Source organism: Musa acuminata, chromosome BXJ2-6 (assembly GCF_036884655.1).
Source record: "Musa acuminata AAA Group cultivar baxijiao chromosome BXJ2-6, Cavendish_Baxijiao_AAA, whole genome shotgun sequence".
Classification (NCBI taxonomy): domain Eukaryota; kingdom Viridiplantae; phylum Streptophyta; class Magnoliopsida; order Zingiberales; family Musaceae; genus Musa; species Musa acuminata.
The window spans coordinates 42,744,729-42,762,337 of record NC_088343.1 but is presented as its reverse complement, the minus strand read 5'-3'; the positions used below and the strand labels follow the sequence as shown (position 1 = coordinate 42,762,337).

The window sequence follows — 17,609 nt, the reverse complement described above, 5'->3', positions numbered from 1 at the left end:
TTGGAATCTGATGTGAGCAGAGTTCTCAGAGCGTCATATTGTCCTGCTGACTCCGAAGTCGATATCACTCACTTTTACCTTGGTAAGAGAACATACTACTGCTGCAGCTCATCTAAAGAAGAAAAATGTGTACCTGTTCCTATTACTTGGCTCCTCCTCTACGCGAACAACGCAATCCTGCAGATGATAGTAGTAGGAGTGAATGCAGCAGCAGTACACAAAATTATCCTGATTCCGTGTAACTCCTCTAAAAAGAAAAAAAAATCTTTTTCGCGTAATGGCATAGAGTTTCAATGATCGCTTTCTACGTAAATATTTTACCTGATCAGATGCTGTAAAAGAACTCTCATCAAAATCTGGATGGTGCATCATCATCATCAGCATCCACCACAATTCTGTGTGCTTTCGACGTTTGCATCTCATTAATATGCATGCAGCGACGAGGTTTAATGCCCGCTGTGTCCATCCCCATTAATATGGTAACGATGATACATCTCTTCTCAATAGAAGATGTGAAGACGTCTCATTCATGACATAACACGTAATTTGTTCCCTTGTCTTCTCCTCCCATGCAGCCGAAATAGATGGTCGGAAAAGGAGGAAGCCCGTCTGATGATGGAGTTGGCAATGTAAAGAAAACTATCCATGTACATTGTTTCTTGCAGGAACCAATGCCAGAATCTTTGCAGGCACTTGTTAAGGTACAAGGAATAGTTCACATGATTTCATTGAATTCCACTAACTGTTGGGAGGCAGATCCTGTAAACAATTGGAAAGCACGTTATCCAAAGCCACAGCTTTTCTATATATATATAATACCGAAATTAAGTTGCAAAGGAGCTCTTACCAGCTACCGTTCCCAAATAGTGTGAATGATGTAGCTTACAGAACTCTGGTCTAAACTTCCGTTGATCAGCATGAGTTTGCATGGTCTAAACTTGCCGGTTAACCCCACAATATATATGATAATGATCCAATAATCTAATTAGCTTGAACATTAAATTAAGTTAATGATAATTCATCAATCATATATGAACTAATTTAAGTCTCCTCCAACTGTTTATCTGAGATTAAACTAGGTGATGAACAGGCCCTTCCCATTTGGACTTATCTAATACGAGGTTGGTTCATAAAAAATGTTTAAACGCCAGTTAAAGCTAATGTATTTATCAAGCGCTTATAGATCAAATCAAAGTCTCCTATGAGTTGTTATGTTGGACTACATCAGAGGAGCAAAAACTAGTGGTGTGATGTATAAACATACATGTTACCGAAGCCAAGCCGTCCCTGCACGTTCCATCCGAACGCAAAGAATGTGCAAAAGGATAATGACGCAACACACTCTGAAATCATCCTTGTAAGATCAAGAAACCTGTATAGGAAGAACACAAACAACAAATTAACCTGTATAAGATCGAGACAACCAACCCGTATAAGATCAAGAAACCCTCAACAGAAAGAAAATCAACCAACCTGCGAAGAAAAAACGATCGACCTGTACAAGATTAAGAAAACCCACAAGGAAAGCACCTGCGAATGATACACAAAACCCTCGAAGGAAGAACAATCGACCTGGATAAGATCACGGAAAGCCTCAAAGAGAACAATCAACCAGTGTAAAGATCCAAGAAACCCCAGAAAGGCAGGACGACCAACCTCTATAAGATCAAGAAAAGCCATAAAGAAAGATCGATCAGAGTCTGTAAGACCAAGAAAACCCTCGGAGAAAGTACGATCGACCTGTATACGATCAAGAAAACCCTCAATGAAACAACAATCGACCATTGATGAAACAGATCGCGCAGGATTCAGCGAGATGCAATGCCAGATGATCCCCGACCCTCAAAGAAGGTCTTCCCTTCTCCTTCGCTAGCATTTTCTTTGCCTCCTCGTCAGCCGCGACAGAAGGTCTCCGATGGGGGCGCGTGGAGCATGCGAGATCGGAGGGAAAACCCGCTCGCCGTGCTCAGAAACGAGACCCCGACATGTGAGTGTAGCTCCCTGAGGCGGTGGAAGATATCAGTGATGAGCGTGAGACCGGAGAGGGAAGCCATTGATGGGGAGGAGGCCTTCTTGGAGATCAATCAAATCACTCGAAGGATTCTTGGAAGAGGAATAGGGAGAGAGGGAACGCAACTACCTTAGCTCGTTGCTACATAATATAACGTGGTGGAAAGCGGAGAGCCAAACCGCTTTCCGTATCCAATAATAATAATGATAATACTAATAATACTTCTGTTTTGTTGCTTTATTTTTGTTTCTGCTGCATCTTAATACGATAACAACAAAATACCATCAACAACTGAGTCATCAAAAGCATATAAAGATTCATCTTACTTCAGACCAACAAGCTACAGGGTCGGCCGTAGTGGGTTGTACATGATAAACATGGCTGTGAATCTGCAAGAAAGCAAAAGCATTCAGAGGCACATAATGGTGTGCAATCTTTCCGTGCATATTTAACTGCTTAAAGATCAAAACAAAGGAATAATTGGATTTAGCATTAAAGTAATGGTAATGTACGTCTTATAAAACATATATCAGCTAAAGACATCTATTCTTGTTGAACTAAATGGGCCGATGGAGAGGACGGAAGTTTAGAACAGTTGAAGCTGACTTTACCTTGGAGATGTAGACACCAAATAACACAAAACATTTCTCGAGGGACACACAGCAGATACTACTGTTGATGCGAATAATTTCTGGTAATCTGTCCAGGTTAGTGAAGATACACGAGGCCTAGATTTCCTACTGTTGGATCACCCTCGACATAGCAGACGCCAATATTCACACTACTACTGCTCCTGCAAGTAAAATCAATTTTCTTTTCTTCCTCTGGCCAAACAAATCAAGTGTGGTAGGTGTACCTGTGGTTACTTGTAAAAATCTGGAACCTCAATGCTATGACCAACACTTTGGTGGGGGTTCTCTCTCTGATGCATCATCTACAACAATAATCCCTTTTCTTGGTTGAGCAGGTAATGAGCCCTGGGCACTGTTTTTTTTCTTCTGCAACAATCCTGGATGTGATAAAAAAAGAACAGCACATTATCATACTATTGAAGATAGATGTAATTTATAGAGGTATATAGATTTCCAAATGTTATATCACGTCAAGGATCACAGGTAAAAGCATCAGCCTACTTTCAAAGATGAATGACAGTCAAAATCGTAATCACATTTCTCATGACATAGTTGCCAGAATATTGACTGATTGACATCTATGTATGAAGTAAACTAGATCAACAAATAAGGATTACTTAGAACATGATGCCTCAGTCAATGAACAGGCTGGACACATTCGAATGTAACTATGCTTACTCTGTAGTCAAGAGCGTATTTCTGCAAATTTCTAAACTAACGGAGATGTAACGTTCCATATGTTTTACTAAGAGCCACATCCACTAAGCTGATCTCTTTTTAATTATAGCGTTGACATCCATCTATTTATTTCATTAAATATGTAATATTCTTCGGTCTCATAAGTGCCAATCACATGAGACTCTCACCAACGAAGGATCTGAAGAAGGTCAACATACATAGATTACCCTTGCAAGTTTAGTAAGGTTATTTTAACTTTTATAGCATGCCTGATCAGAATCTTCGAGGAGATGAGTGCCTAACTATCATATAAGATATGACTGGTAATGTTTGTATTATTGAATAAAAGCATCAGATATAATGAAAAAGCTGAATTGAGGAAACCAAAGAATATAATGCCATTAGTCTGTCTTGTGCGGATGGTTAACTCACGTGCTGTAATATCAAGAAAGACATCATTTATTCCCGACCCAAATTTCGCAGATGTCAGAAAAAGTTTTGCTCCAATTGTCATTGCATAGCTGCAGTACAGTACGGGGCACAAGAAATGAAACAAAATCAATGGAAAACTTTAAATGACCAGAAAATTGATAAGGAAATTATTATGGGGCCATCTCTGCCTCTGATCACAAGGCAGGCAGATGAGATGAGGTAAGCCATAAGCATGCATGAAAAATTGCTGTTCAATTCAAGGTCCGTCATATTGTACCGTATCGGAGTTTCGACCCGGACTTGGTACGGTACGGTACCGGTGTACCGGGCGGTACACCAAAGCGTACCGAGCAGTACACCAAAGCGTACCGAGCGGTACACCAGGATGTACCGATACTGTATCACTGTAGCAATGCTACAGTATAATACTGTAGCACTATAATGGTACAAGACGGTCCACGTACCAAGTACCTGACAGACCGGTACACCCGATACGGCCGGTACACTTCGGTACGGCAGACACTAGTTCAATTAGATGTACAGTATGTGACAACAAGATTGAGTGGATTGACCAGGCAGTTTAACTCCACAAAAATAATAGACACGAATCTGCAAATTTCTTTCCCTTATCAATGCAGTACTTTGGAGTCTAGTGACACAGACATCTGAAATCTCATGACATCCATATATGGTTGCAACTCCAAAAGGAATCATGTTAAAGAAAACAAGCAGTAGTCTAAGTGAAAGCAATGAAATATGAGGTGGAACAAATTTTGATTGATGCTTTTGTTCAACAGTTCATGATGAAAAGACATGTAAAAGTGTCCAGTATCTTCACCACATAATGACTTATAACATGAAAAAACGATTTGACAAATACTTATCATTGATCAATTAGAAATTTAGAAGAGTAAACTTAAATTCATTGCTAACGTCAGGTATGCTGTCAACTATTTTTGCTACCGTCAGTTATGCTGTCAACTATTTTTATATCTATCTAATAAATATTATAAAACAATTTGATAGAGATGTCAATGTGAAATAGAGCTATGTACTTTCATGCAAACCTTTCAGCTTCTTGAATATCATACTTCTTTGATCTGATTAAATCGCTTTTATTTGCTGCAATGACCATGACTATATCGTTTGATGCCATCTGCTGAAGTTCCTTAACCCACTTTCTAACTCGAAGAAAAGTATCAGTATCTGTGACGTCATAGACTAAAAGCACTGCTGCAGTCACCAATAAAGAGACATATAGTGAGGTTTCTCTTGTACATAATCACCAAAAACTAAATTTAAAAGTTCTTGGTTCTCTAAATCTGAGTTCATAAATGAGACAGAACTTGTGTTTATAAGATACATGCCATCTGCATCACGATAGTATATAGGGCCCAAGGCATGGAAACGTTCCTGTCCAGCAGTATCCTGCAGAAAGAAGGTGATCAAACACTGTCTGCATGACAATCATAGTGACATATGGGTCACCCAACATATTTGCTCTAGGTTAAGGCTTGGAAATCCATAAAATACGGAGAACCAAGAAGAGGAACAATCAACCTCATCTAGATTCCAGATATCCCAACAGGCAAAATATCAAATAATCTCATCTCATATGAAATAATAATAATAGTCCAGCACAACATGAATATTAAATGGCCTAGCATTTAGCTGTCAAACAAACACATTTTCACTATAAACCCAAAACAGGACATTAAAGAGTCTATTTTGGAGCAAACTCATGGCCTGATGATATAGTAGCCATTTGGTTTTGTTTTTTTCTTTTTTTGTAAGATTTTGTTAGTTCAGGAAGGTAATAAGTCTACAGAATTACCCAACATACCAACCGAAAGAGGAAGAAAATAAGAAACAATGTGTTTGAACTAAGGTCATATCCAAAATAAACAAGTTAATTCTGACAAAGACAACATAGACAAGAAAGCTTTTACTTCAAACATCAGATCTTAAAGTAAGTGAAGCTGAGTCACCGATCAAGCCATGTTACTCCTGATATTTTATCTATCAATGTCAGTTGTCACTTTGATTGAATTGACAGGAAGCAAAGTTCATCGTTTGAAGTGTCAAAATCATAAGTGGGAAAACTTCACAGAATGCTTAATTAATGAGCCATGAGACTGCAGTCATCTCCAGCACTAGCTAAGATAAGAAAACGCACCCATATGGACAAGGTAATAGGCACACCTCCAATGACAAGGTGTTTTGTTAACTAGGAAGCTTGCACCGTAGTTTCTTGCTTCTCAGAGAATACATTATTTACATATCTCAATACAAGGGAGGTTTTCCCAACTCGGCCTGCAAAAAAGGGGGGAAAAAAAACCCCAATTATGATATACATAAAATAGAAAATAAAATTTTGAATATAGGTACTGCATAAGAATGTATGACCTGTTCATGCTAAACACAGCATATATTTATAGCACAAGAAATAGGTGCACTGGTATATTCTTTGTTATAGCACCTGTGCTGTCTACAACCTTTATTAGCGAGAGCAATAAGTAGCACCAGATTATTCTGTCCTCATTGGCCTCTACTCAACACAACCTTTTTCAGAGAGAGCAATAAATAGCATCCTGTCTTTGTATCTCATTATATTTCCTCCACCTTACATCTTCGTATCTAAATGTTTTAAGATCATATCTTTTAACTAATCATCCTAAAAACAATATGATCTGGTCTTAAACTGATCAAGTTTGATTCACAAGCAACGAAACTGCCTAATAAGATATCTTCAATAGTTTGCATTCAGGAATGGCCCAATCAGATCCATCCATGGTGGATCCATTTATCACAGGAATGTCCCAGATCAATCAACACTAAACTTGAAGTCAAGTACACTTAAGAAAACCCACATCTTGCGACTCTACAACACCAGCCGATACATCAAAGCACAACAAAATTCTGGAAACGAACTCTCCTAAATGTGTGCATGAGATCATATGTTTCTGTCCGAGTGTAGAATCATCCTGGCATTATGCAAGTGATGCACCATTACCATGTCCAACTCATACATAAGACGCCAAGTACTTCATGAATCTTACAGATCAATTCACGGAATACTAGCCCAGATTGTTCTTGGATCAAAAACATATCCACTTGAAATCCCAGCGACCATTTCAACCAACAAGGGTTTCAAGCTACCTCCTAATTCTTCTAACACACCGATCAATAGCACACGTAAACCTCAATCGCCACAATAGATTCTTACAAAAGAACGATACGACAGAACTCAAAATGAATCAAGACAAAAATGGATTCGAAGAGAAAATAGCGCTACCGTCACGGAGGAAAACGAGCTTGAAGGTGAGATAACGGGCCCTGGAGCTCATTCTCCGACGATCGAAGGAACTTTCGACGGAATTAGGTTCCGCGATCGGAGAGTCTCATCGCGTCCGACTCGCCGAGAAAGACGAGCGATGATGATTCGTTCATTGGGTTGCTTCGGTGGGCCGCACCGCCGTGACATTAAGAAGCCCAAAACCGGCATAATTTATTGGAATATTCGGTTTTCATGATTCACCACAAATTCTAAGATTAGATCGTGACCATTCATGATATTTCCACGTTCAATCCTGGTCGTTCACATGGTTTCGGACGCCAGTCTTGATCTTTCCTCGGCGTTGAAGGTTTGATCAAGATTATTAGAGCTATACAATTGATTGGAAAATGGATCAATCAGCACGATTTGTGACGCAATCATGGCCGTCCATGACGATATGATGATGTGATTATGATCGATCACGTTCAAACGAAGACTAATCTTGATCATCAACTATAATTATGTGATCTAAAATAACTATGGTCTTAGATGTTTGCTTTAGACAATTAATTAAGATCGTTTAGCCTTCGACGGTACCAACTAATTATATCGATTGACAAAGGGTTAGATGATATAAGTATTGCATAAACAATATTAAAGATTAAAAAATAGATATATGATTTGAACTCATAATTTGCTCTAATATCATGATTTTTTTTTAAAAATAAATTATATTTATAAATTACAAAAGCTTGCTATGTAAATTTAGATGGCATTCTCAGGGCAATTGTCATGCAGTGATTTACGACCACCAAAAGATAGCTTTCTTAACTTTAAATTACAACAAATATTCTTTGCATGTCTCAGCACCCATAGAATTCGATCTTTATGAACAATAAACATGAAGATTCAATGCATCTCCCACAAAGATGTTATTCATACAACAGTGCTTGTGAAAACGACTAACTCACTGTCACTTGATGTGAATGGAGAATGGAGTTTGTGTGAACCCATTGAGACAAAAAGGAGGCCAAGAAAGGAAAGGTAGCACCATGTTCTTGGTGTCAACCTGCCTACCCTCCCTTCTCTACTGTGATGATTACTTGCACCTAATAAATCTGACTATTTGAGCCTAAGCTTTGCTGTTTACTTTGATTATTATCATAATGTACATGATGTTTGTGATTTGGACCTCCTTGCCACATTCAGAATCAGACGAGAATGAACTTCCACCTTCACCAGCGTTTGAAATCAAGCCAAAGTGTTTGGCTTTTTTCATCAGCTCCATAGTCAGCAAAATGCCATGCATCCTTTCTGGTGTTTGGTTTGATGCTCACTAAAGATGTGCTAATGATGAGGGGATCAAATTGTGCTTGACAATGGTCATTCTGAAATGAACAGCTAATTCAAACCAGGCTGGGGATCACCAACTGGAGCTGTGTCTGATATGTTAATGAGCAAGAAAGTTGGGTGTGGAAACAGTAGTGAGATGGCCATAGTTTTAAGAGCTCTTCTTCATCGAGATATCTGGCAGTGGTCCAGATAGAGATTATGCAGCATTCATCCATCCATCCAACAGCAGGTCACCCATCATCACTGCTGCAAATTCACAGCCAATTCATGGTTGGGACCATTGATGCACCAGAAGGACATTTATCATGGTGGTATGCCGCCTCCTCTCGCCATGAGTGCCATGGTCGCTGTTGCTACATGTCAAGCAACAACCAACACAGCGTGAATTCGATCATCTCAGCTCAACCAAACTCATGCTAAATGGCATTTCACCATGGCAGCTCTCCATGGTGACAGAACTCAGTGACACCACGTGTGCATTTAGAGGCGCCCAAGAGTAGGTTCTAGTTGTCACCAGTAGATTTAGCAGTGCTTTGTCGGGTTGGTCCCTACAGATTCCAGTGAGGTTGGTGCTTCGCTTCCCCGCCACACCTCCCACCACCACCCTATAAGGCCATGGCCATGGCAAGCGACATGGAGAGGTGTTCTTCCAGCTCCAGCCTTGTCACTTTAGGGGCATGCAGTGGCGTCTTCAGCTGCAGAGTTGCTCCGAAAGGTGGGTTCTGCAGGGTGGAGAAGCAGGGCACGTGTACTGCTTGCACTCCGCTTCCACCAGAGAAGACCGTGCCAGTTCTTCATGTGCTCGTCTTCTCCACCGTGCACAACCACATCTTAGTTTACCCCAAGCACTGGATGTGATATCCTGAGCTCAGTGTTGCAGTCGCTCCTCCACCACCAATCTACACCGGCTCTACGGTGAGTATATTCCAACCTTGCTCTCTGAGAGAGAGAGAGAGAGAGAAGAGAGAGAGAGAGAGAGACATCATCCATGAACTTTTCCTATACGTATCCGATCTCCCTTCGATTAAGCCTTTTAGCCTCAGTTCTTTGCAACCTGTGCAAGTTTAGAGCGTGAAAGATTTCTGACAGCATACTACGCGTTCTTAGCATTAATAATGATGATAATAATAATAAATTAATAATTACAATAAAATCAAATAAATATATCTCAAATTGGGCTTTTTTTCTTGCGCTTGTAATTATATAAACTTGGGCTTTTAATAGTCCGGCCCATTTAAGACCTTCACGCGCGTCAGAAAGGAATCGGCTCCTGTCCGTCGCACGACATCCGTGTTGGGAACCTGAGGTTTTGTGTTCCTCGAGCGCACAAAGGTACGATTTTGTCCTCATCTTTTTGGTGCATTGCTCGATCGTTTTTCCTTACTTGGTTCCTCGGTTCGGAGGATGTTTTTCCACATGGGAAATCTCGACCTGGGATCCATGATTATACGAGATCTTAACCTTGTTTTTCCCCCGAGGTTTTTGATGCGTATTTTGATTTTGCCAAGATGGGTCACCGAGATCCCTAATTTTGGGGTGATGTGCTAGCGTTATTGATTTGTGCCGATTTCTCATGATCCATTGACCTTGTTTCTATGGGGAAAATGTGAATTTTGTGAGATAATATACAGTTAATTGTCATTGTACAATTTTGAGTTGTGACTCGGATGATCTGTTGTTGGTGAATTTGCTGGGTGGTGCGTTTCTGCTTAGATAACCTAGTTAGTAGAAATAAGAACTGCTGTGTTATTCATGGGAGGTTCGATGCCCCTTCTCCTCACCTCGATTTCTCTCTGTTGGTTTCATGTTCTGAGGTATCAATTTTACATTTGCAGTATCATAAAATATCCAGAAAATGCAGTTTTTTTTTTAAGTAGGTAAAATTTCAATTCTAAAATTACTTTTTGAGTTCCTAAATTACATTTTCAGACTTCCTTTCCATGCTTGATCTGCATCATTTGTTACTAATTGAGAACTGGAAGTCCAATACAATCCATGTTCACAGAATTTGGTGGTCCACTGATTGACTGATGCATAGTTTTCTAGGATAAACTAGATATTTAACTTAATTGATAGACCTGTCAAAATAATATGGGATAACCACATGTGATGAGTGTCTGATATATGTGATGCATACGATCAATCGACATGTAACCAGCCAAGCTGCTTGCTTTATGAATGTCGTTCATACTTCAGGAACCACTTCAATCAGATGTCTTATTTTGTTATGTGATATAACAATCTAAGAGGTGAGACCTTCGGATGTCTTAGATTATTATGTGATAAAAAGGTTAAATAATTAATGTTAATGGCACAAGGAGAGATAGAAAAAAACTTTAAAAGATCTTAATAAAAATTATAAATAAAGATTTAAGTACTCTAGACTTAACTAAACATATGACCTTTTACATATTTGATGCCAAAAGATCCATATAGTCGATCCTAAATAGTTGAGACTTACGATTTTGTTGTTGTTGTTATTGTAGATTGTTAGGTGATATAATTTTTCTTGTACAATCTAGTAAACACAACGTAGAAACATCAATGCTAATGAAGTAAATGGAATCATTAGCTGCTTGAAACAATAAAAAGGTCAGACCAGCTATATTCAGTCAGACAGTAGATGCCTTCTTTTTACTGTTTATTTTTCTTTCAGATAATTTCTCATGCCAGCTATATTCATCATGAAGCTTAAGTTCATTCACAATAGGTTAAGTTACCATATGAAATCTGATCCATAAATTAATAGGTACATAATAAGGTTTGAATCCACCGGATATATATTGGACTTTCATGTGCCTCTAGATCAGAAACAGGAAAACATTCCACCATAGCTGGAGGGAGAGAGAGGGAGAGAGTGAGGATTATTTACATACCACCAGAGCCATTAAAATCCCTTCCCTCAACAACACAAATCAACCTAGCCTGCCCTGCAACAGAGACATTATTGCTAATATCTGAGGATAGTTAAAACCATAAGCCTAGAATCTGTAGATCTCAGAGCTTTGATAATGCAATATCCATCACTTCAGTGAAGAAGTCTGCAAAAGGAAGGCCCAAAGCAACAGATCAATCACTAGCAGCAAAAAAGAGTAGGGAGCTACATAGGCAATCTCAAGCTCACCGGCATCTTCTTTGGTGAAGCAGAGAGGCGGAGTTATTCTGAACACATTGCCATAAAACCCTCCTTTGCCCACCAACACTCCCATATCTGCAGAAATCCAGATTGCTTAAGATAGACTCAGACATAACATTATAGACTGGAAGTCATTTTGGATCATGATCATGAGTCATGACTGTTATAAGATACCACAGCATGCGATGAGTGGAGGAATGTGTCACCTTTCATCTGATCCATGGCATGTGAGATCTCAGTACGTGCTGGGGTTTTCTGCTTGCGATCGGTGACCAGTTCAACTCCGAGCATCATCCCCCTTCCTCTGACATCGCCTATGACTACAGAAACCAATCAATAGCTTCAAGATATAGTCACTTCAGCTTCAGATGAATACTGAATCCAAAACAGAGGTAGGGAGTAGCAGAAGGGTTACTTTCGTGCTTTTGTTGTAGGGCTTTGAGTCGGTCTTTGAGGTAGGAACCAACGAGCAACGCGTTGTGTTGAAGATTTTCTTTCTCAAGAACTCTAAGAACAGCAAGCCCTCCAGCGGTGCACACGGGGTTGCCACCGAAGGTGTTGAAGTAGTTCCGACGAGTCAAGACTTGGGCTATTTCTGGTGTTGTGACAACTGCACCAAGAGGAATTCCGTTCCCAATACCCTAGAAACCATTGGAATTGTGAGGAGTGCACAATTGCTAAATATTGGGAACAGAAGGATAAAAGAGAAACCACATATTGCATTCAAGAAGAGTCATCTGCATGCCTTCATTCTCTGCATGCATTGGTTTCCAAGTGTCTCTTTCGTAGCAATGGTACATTTTAGACAACAAATTTGAGGACTAATTGCAGCAATTGGTTAGCCAAAAGATGTGATCAACCAATGTGCCGTCTGGTGTTACCTTAGTTTTCAGTGGCTCATACGAGACCGAGACCAAGAATCTTTTAGAAAACCAGTACTCAGGAGATGTTGCCTTTTTATATGCATGTAGAACAAAACTCCAACTAGCATTCTTAGTATCATCTTTTGACCTCAAAGAAATCTGATCATTCTGAATGTTCTCATTCTCTTCTTTCTAAGCTGAACTACCAATGTGAAAATTTGTACGCTCCTATAACCTAGAATCTTTGTTGCATCTAATCTTTTGTTATTTAGTATTTCTCCTTTGCTGTACTCCTATGAAATATTGCCAGGTGTTTGCAAAAGAGAACAACTACAATTAGATTTCAGCAATATCGTCTTTGGAACCAAACATTCTATCCTAAGTGTCCTTAGGACTGTTCGTAGTGCTTGCATACGCCAAATCAACAAAATTATATTGCCAAGAGTATTAACCTTTGCCATTGTCACAATGTCAGGTACAATCCCATGGGCCTCAAATCCCCAGAAGTGACTCCCAGTGCGTGCAAATCCTGACTGCACTTCGTCTGCTATGCAGAGGCCACCAGCTTTCCTTATGCTCTCGTACACAGCAGGCAAGTAACCTGGTGCTAGTTCCACTACCCCACCCACACCCTGCCTCAATTTGGAGTCAGCATCATGAGCATACCACAAGCAGATATCACCATCTGAATGATGTCTTATACCTGTATGGATTCAGAAATGAAACCTGCGACCTGACCAGACGTCCCGAATTCGATGATTTCTTGCACATCTCTGGCATACTTCTCTCCATCCGACCCAAAGGCTCCTCTGTATGGGTCTGGATTCATCGCATGATGCACTCCACTCTGGCGGTGGAACATCGAAGCAGGATGTTAGAGTAAGCATCAATTTGCATCAGATTCTGTGATTTCTTGTACATTAAAGATGATCTTTTGTTGATGTATGTTGGTGGAAATGGACCTGCATGACATTGAACTTCCAGTTATATTGAGCCGTAGTCCCCATTGTTCCAGCTGCATTCCCATGGTACGCATTCCTTACTGATACGATGTCATGGCAACCGGTGTACAGGCGAGTTATCAGCAGCGCGAGCTCGTTCGCTTCGGTGCCGGAGTTGGTGAAGAAGACGACCTGAAGACTACACTCGGGTTAAGCATTCAAGACTGCTTCGTTGTGGAGTTCGAGTAGCGTTGCAGACCTTGAGATCTCCGGGGAGCTTGGAAGCTAACGCTTCTGCGAAATCAGCGATGGCGTGGTTCAGATACACGACGGTGGAGTGCTGCAGACGGCTGGTCTGGCGGACGACGGCGTCGACGACGTCGGGGTGGCAATGGCCGCAGCACACGGTGGCGATGCCGGCGAAAGCGTCGAGGTAGCGCCGCCCGTCCTGGTCGAACACGTACTGCATCTTCCCGTCCACGATGTTCAGCTGCGGAAGAACACAACACGTGTCAAGAATCATCGAGGAAGAATGGCAGCAACAAAATCCAACAGGAAATCCATGCATGCATAGAAAAAGTCAAACAATATTGGTGGATTTTGATCTGCCAAGAACGAGCGTATACAATGGTTGACGAACACCCACAGGCTTCTTGTAGAAGTAGAACATGGAGGGGCTGAGGTACTCGGACCGCTTCCTCAAGATCTCGGCCGCCCGGGGGCCGTCGTATCGGGGAGGAGCGTAGTCGAACGGAGGAATTTCAGGGACCACGGCGTCGGCGCCACCATTGATCTCGGCGGCGGTCGAACGGGAGGAGCTGCATCCTCTCCTCCCCTGAGTGGCCACCGAGGAGAGCCTTCGGACAAGAAGCCGCTGCATGGCCTGACCTGACCTCAAACCCTCTCTCTCTCTCTCTCTCTCACTCTCACTGGAGGTTGTCTTGGGCAAGAAGACGAGCTCCGGTGTGTCCCTCTCTTTCACTGAACGTGGCAGGCGACGATGAGGCGTTCATATATAGAAAGCGGAAGAATAGGAAGCTAATATTTGGGTTTACTATACGATTTGCCACTCGTATACACTGCATGCTTATTACGTATAACCAATCTCAAATCTAATTATAGCCACAATCATTACGTAAAACCAATCTCAAAGCTAATCTGTATTGTCCAGTATAAATAAAAAAAATTATAAATTATAAATATAAATTTCATATAATCCAATGTTAATTTTTATCGAATGGTAATTAAACCGAATTCGACTAATTTCATTTGTAAGTTATAAGAGGTCTTTGATTAATACATTATATGCCTCTTATTCGAATTATACATCACTCAATGTAATAAAAAAATTATTAGAAAAAATAAAATAAAAAACCCTTTAAAATCCAATCACTGTCCAAAGTTCAAATGTCTTGATGTTGATATCAGCCAACCAAACAAATCTAACCTAAACTCCACAATCTCAACTTTATGGAACTACTTGATGCACCAAATCTCAAATCAAATTGGGCAGCCTTGTGGCATCCACATCCCTCTTTTACTTTGTCCCTCAAACCCTATTTGTCTTGAGAAGATGATAAGGCTGATGCCTAAAAGCAAGCTTAATTCTTCTGCATGATGTGTCTTCCTCAGCTCCACCCACATGAAAAGCTACATGTTCTCTATATTGGAGGTCTCACGATCCAATCCACCTTCACTCTTATAATATGATTTCATGCAACAAAAATTCAAATCTTGTCAGCATAATTAATCATGTCCCCCATTGTTGATGCCTGCACCAATGGCCAAGGAAGGTACGAGCTGTGCTAAGCCAAGCATGATCCATTCATTGTCTTCATCTGATGAGTGCAGATTCCATGCCACTGGTATCACATCCATTTCATCCAGTTGGTGCTTCTTTCTTTTCATGCATAATGTGAGTTGGTGTCGATCACATTTAAAGAATAATGGTTTATATTGAGTTTTATTTCTTTCTTTTCTTCAGATAGAACAAAATATATTTAGTGGATCTTTTTCAGATAGATGTTGACATTACAGGATGTTGATTTAGGGTTAGGAATGATGCTAAGAACTCATGCATCATTTTCTCTATATCAGTTACCTAAAATTCATAAACGTATAATGTTGAATGAAATAATTAAAGTATCAAATAATAATAATAATAATAATAATAATAATAATATTCTTAGTTTTTGAAGATAATAAAAGGAGGTTATCTCAATAACTTTAGGTTAACTCAAAGTGATGCTTTCGTTTTGTCTTCCATTCATGTGTTGCGTCACCGAAGGCTCGAGCAGATTCAGTGTATGTGGACGCAACATGATCGATGAATGAGGAAGCAATTGCATCCTAAACCACATTGCCGATTGCTAGGTAAAGGCCAATCACCATGTCTCCTACCTAAAGCCGGCAGCCAAAAGCTCAGCAGCATCAGGCCATGCCTCACCGTCGTTTATGGCCACTTGTCATCTCTCTGCTGCGAGCTGCGAGCTGCGAGCTGCAGACTTCACTGCACGCATCACCATCCAATATACAACCTTTCTTGTACCCATCATCGACACAATCATACTCCATACAACTCTTTTTTAGGCCACACTTCAGGCGACAGTACAATGCCATTAAGAACTCCATTAGTTAGTTGATTGGTACCAGTGTTTGGCAGGCAACCTTATCCTGATGACTGTGATGACACTGGCCGTATGCTCTTCCTCGACACAGCATGACCGCTGTCCTACCAAGGAAGATGGTGACTGCATGCTGGGTGGAGTAGTGAACTCTCGACTCACTCAGTGTCCTTCTTCAAGCTGTGCCGATGGTGGTCGTGACACCTCAACCAAAGACTCGTTCACCCAATGAGCTACATTTGATGATTCATCAGCATGATCAGAACATATATAGTGGGCATTTTTGGAGACCCCAGAACAGTTCAGTGCCTTCACAGAAGCTTTCACTATGCCGATAGAACACACACAGATGAATTCCAACAGCAGCTTACTCAGCAGTACTTCTATCCTCACCACCAATCTACACTAAATTTTTCCTGCTCATGACAGACCAGTGGATGACATCAAATGACAACAAGATATAAGCATGAATGCTGCAACATACGATCACAAAAGGACATCCAACTTCCCATACTCTACTGATGTCTTACAAACATCAAGCAATATGTTCATGGGATAATCTTATGCATCATTAAATGACTATGATAACTTTCGAAAACCTGCAATATGCAACGATAAGTATGTTATCGAGGATTATGTCGTTCAACAATTAGCCACCATAGTTCTACTAATTCAGGTTGTATGAAGAATCAAATGGTAGATAGATCATCCTATTCAATTAAGGATGAACACTTTACGATCAGGTCCTCATAAATTTACAGATCAGTCCCTGGCAATATATGACCCGATTGGTCCATAGGGAACCCGACTCATTTGGGCTGGTCCGGTTGGGCCGGTCTGTGAAATTATTGGGTCAACTTCTTGCTTTCCTTGACCAAATAAACCTTCAATGAAATGTTTTTGGTGTTATATCCTATTTTATTTATTTGTTGCTAATTATGTGTTGCTAAATATATAATTTGTTGGTGATGTATCTTCGAGAGATGTATGATCTTTAAGGATCGATTCCTTCTGAAGGTATACTAACAATGGTCATTCAGATACTCAAGTTAGTTCAAAGTCTTACAAAAATATATATAGAGAGAGAGAGAGAGTTTTTTATTACTAAACCATACGAAAGAAACGATTATTTATGAGATGATGAATGAAATATTTTTTAAATAAGAAATCTTTTGAAAAATATTCTCTAACAAGTTTCATGTGTCGGAGTCTTGATTGATCGAATTATCGTGATACTAGCACGACGACTACTTGACTAGTGTCAGGACCACGAATGATAACGAAATAATTAAAAGATAATTTTGAATTTATGTGAAAAAGATGAAATTAAACTTATCATCGCCTAACTCTAAATCTCGTCATGGATGCTCTCCGATGCAATTGGGGGTGTGAACTTTCAGAGTAACTTTTCTTGCATCGGAAGTAGGATAGAAGTTTGTCTTGTGATGGGCATGGGGAAGCCAGAAGAGCATCAAAGGAAGAAGGTAGAGAGTCACGAGAGACTGTGTCAAAGCACAAGAAGACAAGCATGGCAGTGCCTGGTGATGCTGCCACCACCACAAGCCTTTTTATCTCTTCTCTTCTCTTCTCCTCTTCTTCTTCCTCTGCGGTAGTGCAAGTGGATGGAGACCTATCTATCACCAATGCACCAGATTATGGGTC

At 40.3% G+C, this 17,609-nt stretch overlaps 1 protein-coding gene, 1 long non-coding RNA gene and 1 pseudogene across 2 annotated transcripts; 1 reads left to right on the top strand and 2 right to left on the bottom strand.

The window, feature by feature from the left end:
- Positions 1 to 442: 442 nt before the first annotated feature.
- Positions 443 to 7,216, bottom strand: LOC135615752 (uncharacterized; annotated as a pseudogene).
- Positions 7,217 to 9,598: 2,382 nt separating this feature from the next.
- Positions 9,599 to 13,968, top strand: LOC135615751 (uncharacterized). The gene is made up of 3 exons (XR_010488134.1): positions 9,599 to 9,715; positions 12,858 to 13,261; positions 13,456 to 13,968. It is a non-coding gene; the product is annotated as an uncharacterized LOC135615751 (long non-coding RNA).
- On the bottom strand, positions 11,143 to 14,323 carry LOC135615750 (alanine--glyoxylate aminotransferase 2 homolog 3, mitochondrial-like). Its single transcript, XM_065114662.1, has 9 exons — positions 13,970 to 14,323; positions 13,583 to 13,813; positions 13,345 to 13,515; positions 13,086 to 13,229; positions 12,835 to 13,014; positions 11,935 to 12,160; positions 11,726 to 11,839; positions 11,508 to 11,594; positions 11,143 to 11,424 (listed from the first exon to the last, which is right to left on the bottom strand). The coding sequence occupies exons 1-9, from the start codon at positions 14,201 to 14,203 to the stop codon at positions 11,381 to 11,383; spliced, it is 1,431 nt and encodes a 476-aa protein (XP_064970734.1). The 5' UTR covers positions 14,204 to 14,323; the 3' UTR covers positions 11,143 to 11,380.
- Between the last annotated feature and the right edge of the window lie 3,286 nt (positions 14,324 to 17,609).

Bases quoted from the DNA above. Each gene is read 5' to 3' on its own strand.
- LOC135615750 (XM_065114662.1), bottom strand. From the start codon at position 14,203: ATGCAGCGGCTTCTTGTCCGAAGGCTCTCCTCGGTGGCCACTCAGGGG. The intron at 13,230-13,344 runs GTCCATTTCCAC...TTCCACCGCCAG, and splicing joins GGAAGTTCAATGTCATGCAG to AGTGGAGTGCATCATGCGAT. The intron at 13,015-13,085 runs GTATAAGACATC...AAATTGAGGCAG, and splicing joins TCATTTCTGAATCCATACAG to GGTGTGGGTGGGGTAGTGGA.